This window comes from Medicago sativa, chromosome 2 (genome assembly GCF_051527215.1).
Source record: "Medicago sativa cultivar Bolivia chromosome 2, Bolivia_mono, whole genome shotgun sequence".
Taxonomy (NCBI): Eukaryota; Viridiplantae; Streptophyta; class Magnoliopsida; order Fabales; family Fabaceae; genus Medicago; species Medicago sativa.
In genome coordinates this window covers 10,717,242-10,724,793 of record NC_140750.1, presented here as the reverse complement: position 1 = coordinate 10,724,793, position 7,552 = coordinate 10,717,242, and the positions used below count along the sequence as shown (strand labels likewise).

At 34.7% G+C, this 7,552-nt stretch overlaps 1 protein-coding gene and 1 non-coding gene across 5 annotated transcripts; one reads left to right on the top strand and one right to left on the bottom strand.

Moving 5' to 3' along the window:
* Nucleotides 1-2,644: 2,644 nt before the first annotated feature.
* On the top strand, nt 2,645-6,372 carry LOC146944448 (F-box/kelch-repeat protein At3g23880-like). 4 transcript variants are annotated; one of them, XM_085742838.1, is made up of 7 exons: nt 2,645-4,505; nt 4,689-4,902; nt 5,046-5,089; nt 5,171-5,210; nt 5,308-5,468; nt 5,578-5,636; nt 5,852-6,372. In XM_085742838.1, exon 1 carries the CDS (start codon nt 2,936-2,938, stop codon nt 3,950-3,952), a length of 1,017 nt encoding a protein of 338 aa, XP_085598964.1. In that variant the 5' UTR covers nt 2,645-2,935; the 3' UTR covers nt 3,953-4,505; nt 4,689-4,902; nt 5,046-5,089; nt 5,171-5,210; nt 5,308-5,468; nt 5,578-5,636; nt 5,852-6,372. The 4 variants fall into 4 exon arrangements, with proteins under 4 accessions (XP_085598964.1, XP_085598966.1, XP_085598965.1 ...); XM_085742840.1 differs by lacking the exon at nt 5,046-5,089 and having other exon boundaries at nt 4,689-4,770; XM_085742839.1 differs by lacking the exon at nt 5,046-5,089.
* A 1,070-nt stretch (nt 6,373-7,442) lies between these two features.
* On the bottom strand, nt 7,443-7,514 carry TRNAP-UGG (transfer RNA proline (anticodon UGG)). Its single transcript has one exon. It is a non-coding gene; the product is annotated as a tRNA-Pro (tRNA).
* Between the last annotated feature and the right edge of the window lie 38 nt (nt 7,515-7,552).

Sequence of the window (7,552 nt, the reverse complement as noted above, 5' to 3'; positions counted from 1 at the left end):
AATGAATAGTTAAATATACACATGAGAATGTATAAGATGACTTGAATTTTGGCTTTGAAGGTTTTAATTATGTGAACTTCAAATGTGAAGAAATGATTAAAAGAATTGCAATTATGGAGTCACAGGAGGATACAGCTGTGCAACACCAGAGACAAAGGGAGGAAAATATATGGGTTCTTATCCATTAAAGAGACTATTATTCAATTTTTTGTAAAATATATTTATTCGATGCTGGATTATGAGAGATTATTGGGTATCAATCTCTCTTTTGTTTTTTGGTTGGAGAGGTTGGATTTGTATCATGGGATAATGTTTCAATTTAAGTTAACGGAAATTTAATGGTGTAAATAAAAAGGGTGGTGTTTGTCTAATTGATGAAAACTCAAGGGAGGTTAGTGTAGGTTTTCAAACTAAAGGGGGTGTTAGTGTCATTTAGATGAAACTCAAGGGAGGTGGGTGTAATTTCCTCTTTCTAAAATGTATTATTAATATGTGTATGAAACCATATAAAATACCTAAATAAATGACAATCGTAAACAAATTCACACATCTTTTTTAATAAAATACATACATACTTAACCCAGTAAAAAAAGGAAAGAAAAAAAAAACATGATAGTTTCTGTTTGCTTGTTAGTTTTTCATAAGTGTATGACTGTCTCAAATTACCATCAACTAGCACTCTCTACTGGTCCACTATTTAGTAGGACTGAGCATCGGTCGGGTACAGGCGGAATCGGACCAAGAATGCTGAAAATATATGAAACCGAGTGTTCTAAATCTGGAACCAAATTCGACCGTGTGTAGGCACGGTTTGGGCGGGTTTCGGTTAGAGCGAGTTTCGGTTTTATCGGGTGGGTTGGTTCAGTTATTAACATCACAAGAAAGATGCAGTCAAGATCAATAGATGAAAGTGATGAACAACAAAGAAAAAACATCACAGCACCAAAAAAATCAACAAAATCACAGTTATAACAGTGCTGAACAAAATACTTTTGTCTGTGAACTTTGATTAACATTAGAGTGATGAGAAAACAGTGAAGATCAATAGAGATGAGATGAGATTGAAAAAAGGAGAAGTTGTGGGTTGTTCGGTGAAGATGGCAGCATGAGTCTGATATAGAGAGAAAGCAATGGAATGCGGCGTGAGTGAAATGAATGACATAGGTTAAGATAATGGAGTAAGAACATTGATTGGGCCTGGTTTGGATAGGGGAAAATAAGCCCAACTCAAGGCTAGTAACTAGTTTTGTCTGTTTTTAGTTTTGGGCCGGTCGGGTTCGGTCTACACGGTTTTGGATTTGTCAAAACCGGCCCCGACCGTCCAAACCCATACAAACCCAGTTTTTCTCCTTTCTTCACCCGAAGCCCGTTTTCAACCGCCCGCTGGACCCACGGGTGACTCGGATTTCTCGGTTTGTGGGCGGGTTCGGTTGCTATGCTCACCCCTACTATTTAGCCCCTATTAGTAGGTAAAATATATCTACTATTGAAAAGTGATTTGCCATGTGAAATGAAGAAATAGTTTGGCAAAAAATTGATAAGTTATTTGTACTGTGTTAAAATGGAAATGAGAATAAGCTATCTACTATTGCTGGTCAATCAATAAGGACTATGGTAGACCCTTAAAAAAGTCTATATGGGATAACACTTAGTGTACCATTAACATACCAATGTAATATACAATTGGTCAATCAACATGTACCACCTACCTACCAATGTTACTTTATAAATGTTTTATGAGTCTTGTTAACGAGTGCTTCTGGGGCACTCTTTAAGCATCATCAATTTAGCAATTATTCCTTTAAAAAGTCAACCATTACAATTTCCAATGCATTGATTACCCAACTTTTCATAAAATACTTACTATTTAAAGTGCTTAAAGAGTGCCCCGGAGGCACTCGTTAATATTTCCCATGTTTTATTTGATATATATATATATATATATATATATATATATATATATATATATATATATATATATATTTTAAAAGGTATACCACGTGGCACACCTTAATTGGTCAATCACATATACCATCGGGGCAATCTATCTCATGGTATTTTAAGTTAAAGTCTGTACTTTAAAGTTTTTATATAATAACAATTTGGTCATTAAAGTCATCAAATGTTTATAGTTCATTACCATCTTTTCATTAAACTCGGTTAAAATTATTCTTTCAAAAAAAAAAAAATTAAACTCGGTTAAAAGATGAACATATTTTTTTTGAGGGAAAAGATGCATATGTTTGTACTGTTACATTAATCATGTTTGATGTATGAAGTTGATTCTTGGATAAAAGAATATTTTGTCAGACTTTATTTACCTCTCAACCAAACTTCAGGTTATATTTTTACTCCTTCGTAAAAGTTTGAACTTAGGATCTCCAACGCATTTTTCCTTATCTCAGATGGAAGACATAAACATCTTTTAACGAAATGGGAAGGAAAAAAATGTAAGAGTGTAAACATTTATAACTAAAAATCAATTTGTTACTCTTAAATAAAAAATCTATGTTTTATATAGAAAAAAGTTATGAATTTTTTTTGGAAGGGAAGAAATTTATGAATTAAATTAGTATATTTGTAAAATAACTTGATACTTACAAACCATATACTATTAATTAGACTTCAAAACTTATTAGTCTTTACAAACTTGGTTCTCTCAAAATTAAGTTCATTTGGCTGATGCCGGTTGTCACCACGCTGATGATGGCCCCAAGTAGCGAAACCGATGACGGAGACGGCGCCTTTTCATCAGATCCACCTACGGATGCAACAACCACCACCAAGAGGCAGTGTTTGAACTCCTCCACCGTATCCCCAACTTCACCATCAACATCTTCTTCCTCCATCACTCCCGAAGATTCCTTTCCACTTCCTACCCTTCCATTCCGAGCTCGTGGTGGATATTCTCTCCAGGCTTCCAATTAAGTTCCTCATGCAACTTCGATCCGTCTGTAAGTCCTGGAAATCTCTTATCTCCGATCCCAATTTCGCTAAAAAGCACCTTCGCGTGTCAAACACGCGCCACCGTGTCCTCTTAATGTTCTCCGAACCTTCACCGGAGTTCGTCATCACGACTTACCCTCTCTACTCCGCCGTATCCACAGAAGTGACCCCCACCGCCACACAGCTAGAGTATCCTCTGGGAAATAGAAACCGTTTCGAGTGCATAGTTGGTTCTTGCCACGGCATCATCTGTATCAAACTCTACTGCAATTTCTTTGTTCTGTGGAATCCTTCCATCAGGAAATTTACTACATCGCCTTCCTTAAAATATCCACCAACAAGGTTATGCCACATCTTTGATTTTGGCTATGATCGTTCCACTGATACTTACAAGGTGATTGCCGTTTTTTGCATACGCGGCAATGGAGTTAGCGAACTCAAAAGTCAAGCAAATGTTTATACCATTGGTACCAATTATTGGAGAAGCATTCAGGCCGATTTTCCTCCTCCTGTTCCTCTTCCTCATACGTGCTCAACGTTCGTTAGTGGAACTATTAATTGGTTTTCCATTGATAACATTTCAACACAAGTCATCATTGTTTCTCTTGATTTGGAGACAGAGTCTTATCGAGAGCTATTGCAGCCTGATGATGGAGTCATGGATGTGGTTTCTCCAACCTTACATGTGTTGATGGATTGTTTGTGCATAAGTTATCATAATCATAATCATAATTTTTTAGATGTTTGGCTTATGAAGGAGTATGGGAATGAAGATTCTTGGACTAAATTGTTCCGTGTGCCTAACATGGGAGATGTCAGTTCTTTTCCTTATACCAGGGCACTACATGTTTATGAGGATGATATAGTGCTGCTGCAAGGGTTTCAGTTATTGTTGGGTGTTTACAATTCTAGAGATGGTACTTTTCAGACTCTTGAAATTCAAAACACTGACAGTCGTATGGTTCCACAAGTCTACCAAGAGAGTTTGATATCACCTTGTTCTTAATAGAATAATGCGTGTGGTGATGGAGATGTTATGCCACAGTTGCTTGAGGTTTATGAAGAATACATCCTAACTGCAACTTTTCTGTTAATTTCCATTTGTGTTATGTACCTTATGTTTGAAATCTCCTTGTTTGTAATAGTAGTATGTATGTAGTCAGTAATGTACTGGTAGATGTTACGAGGTTTATGACCCATCCACCAGATTCTTCACTCCCCTAACTGCAACTTATATGTTAATTTCCGATTTCTATTTTCTGTTATGTATTTATGTTTAGTGGTTACTTCATGGATTGTTGTTAAATATTTTCTGTTATGTATTTATGTTTAGAGTTTTCTTTTTTGTTCTTTCACCATGCATTTCAATACACACACACGCAGTGGTTTGGTTTTCCAGATTGGAATTCGATGTTATGCCCAATCACTTGTATGTTTGTTAAAATACATGCGATTGCTGCAAAAATTTCATTATTGTGCTGCAAAACCGCATTGTTGCTGGGATGTCTGAAGCAATGGGTAGTTTCTATGATCTAGTATCATTCTCCACCATCCCAATGGTAATGTGTTTCCCACCCCTCTCTCACTAATGTTTTTTATTTTATTTTTTTATTATTATTATTATTATTATTATTATTATTATTATTATTATTATTATTATTATTATTATTATTATTATTATTATTATTATTATTATTATTATTATTATTATCAATTATTTAATAATGGCTTTCTACGTGCAGGTTGCATTACATTGTTTAATAGCACGTTCGTCTCAAATTTGAATCCTATCCGAGGAAGTGCACGTTTTCAATAGCCAACACTGTAATTCTTTTTATATGAATATGGATTCACTTTTATCTTATGTAATCGTAGAAAATAAGAATTTGGTCTATGGCTTCTGCAAATTGTGTTAAAGCTAGTGATCATATTTGGGCTTCAAGGTACATCCTTGAGGTAATTTTCCGTAACCTACTTGTCACAATAGAAAGGCTAAGCTTCTAAAACAACTAGTTGTCAGAAAATGTCACAGTATCTTAATTCTGTAAAGCCTTTTGGTTCAATAATGTGTTATTTAAGACTATCGTATCTTTTAATAGAATAAGCTGGTGTTGTGCTCACCCTTAATCCAAAATCAATTGAGGTACTATAATCCTTTAGTTGCCATTTTTTATTACCTTATGCTAATTAATTTTACTAATTGTTTTGGTTTGAACCTTGATAGAGTGACTGGAATGGTGCAGGATCTCACACACCAATGACAGGTTTTTTGACATTTCTTTGTCATGAATCGCAATTGCATGTCTTACATTTAACTTTCTAAAATTACGAAGTTGATGAATAATATAATTTGCTTTTTAGTACAAAGAGTATGAGGGAAGATGGAGGATTTGAGGTAATAAAGAAGGCAATTTCGAATCTATCCCTTCGTCACAAGGTCCACATTGAAGCATACGGAGAAGGAAATGAGAGAAGGTTTGACAGTAAAGCATGCGACTGCCAGCATCAACACATTTTATTGGGTATTGCTTCAAAGTTTTCAATACTTGTTCTTGTTAAACACAGTAATCAATCATGAACATGAAAGTATATCATCTTGTGTAAAACATTCTTATCTAGTTGGTTGTGCAGGGAGTTGCTAACCGTGGATGCTCGATCTGTGTGGGAAGAGACAGAGAAGAACAGCAAAGGTGAGTCACAAAACAATAATTTTATGCCATTGTTAACATTTAGATATATTTTTCATTGTTTTCTATACCTGAAAATGAATGAATACCAAGATCACTTTAGTGGTAAAATCCATAAGTATTACCGTATATATGTTTTTTTATCGGCAGATGTTAGTAAGTTAGTAGTTATGCTAGTTTTTAGAGTTTGAATTCTGAACATATTGTCTTGATTGTAGGTTACTTGGAAGACAGGCGTCTGGCTTCGAACATGGATCCATATGATAACAGCATTATTGGTAGAGTACATTATTGTGGGAGCCAACTCTAAAGGCTGAAGCTCTTGCAGCTCAGAAGCTTGCATCGAAGGTCTAAATCTATTGATTAATAGCCTTTCTAGATGTAGTCAGCACTGTTGTAGTCTGTGAGGAGCTGGGAAGCTCTTTCATTTTCCATTTGGAACCAGCCTCTTCTGTAAAAAACAGGGTAAAGTTGCGTACAATACACCAGATGGTGGGACCGCTTCCTGTATCATGTGTATGCGGGAGCTTTAGTGCACCAGGTTGCCCTTGCCCTTTTATATTATGCAGATCTTGTTGTCTGGACAAATGAGGCTGTCATGCCTAGTTATTGGTTATGTGATAAATGCACATTTCACACTGTATATCAGATATATTTTGTCGGTTGTGCTTGAATATGATATGGACAGCAATTGCATTGATGCTTGCTTGGTTATATATATTCTTCGGATTTGCTTTTATTTTTTCTACAAATAAATCATTCAGCACATGTACCTTAGATAAAGACGACTTTCAAAGTTTCACCTAAGACTTTTTGAATGCCATCAAACCATATAAAAAACATGAGATGTCACATTATTATATACTAAACAAACTACTTCTACGATGTGCAAGTGAATTAGGTGTTGTATAACTTGCACATGTTTGTTTTTACCTTGGATCATTAAGTCTCATAACTCCCTATGTCCTATTATGAATGTCATTTGCCAAAATAATTTGTTCCATAATAAGTACAGTATTATTTTTAATTTGCAATAAACTTATACAATTAATTTAGTAAAATTGTTGTTTCCTTTTTTTTTTTTTTTTTTTTTTTTTATATAGCTTCTTAATTTATGTGAAATAATATAACATGATTACTCATAATGGGATGCAAGAAGTATATGCAACGTAACACAAGTAAAAAACATCAAAATAGTCATCTAAATTCAACATAATCCAAAATGAGACTTTGTGTGGTGCTCTTAAATTGGTCTATGATTTTATGAATATTTCAAAAAGTCATAATATCAAAGAAATGTTATGGACTGAATTGTGAATTGATAGTAAGTAACTTATGAATCAAATTGACAGTAACTTGTTAAAATATAGAGACTTAAATGATAGTAATTAAATGGTTAAATATTAAAACTAACTTGATAGATTAGTAGAGCCAATGACCTTTTTAAAATACTCATAATCTCAAAGACTTATTTAAGTGTGTGTCTTACAAAGTCGAAGACTAAAATAGTCCTCGTGTAAATGCAACTATGCAAGTCATCATATCATAAAGACAACATCAACATTTGAAATGATAGGGTTTGAGTTCAACCCACAATACCCTTCTTTTTGACACCAAAAAATAAATAAAACTAAAATATTCAACACGTCACCTCTCCATTGTAGATTCCGTAACTGAAGCAAGTGGAATACTGAAGTTCATGCTGCTGAAACCTCCTAGCAAATGTTGCTGGTGTTGTGGGCCCCAGCCGTTTGAGGATGTATTGTTGTAAGCTACGAACCGAAATTTAGGGGGAAAAAAAAAAGCAAAGGGGCATTCGGAGAATCGAACTCCGGACCTCTCGCACCCAAAGCGAGAATCATACCACTAGACCAAATGCCCGATTGTGATATTTTCAATCTTACCTTTATTTATTCATT

Coding starts and splice junctions, on each gene's coding strand:
- LOC146944448 (XM_085742840.1), top strand. CDS start 2,936: ATGCAACTTCGATCCGTCTGTAAGTCCTGGAAATCTCTTATCTCCGAT.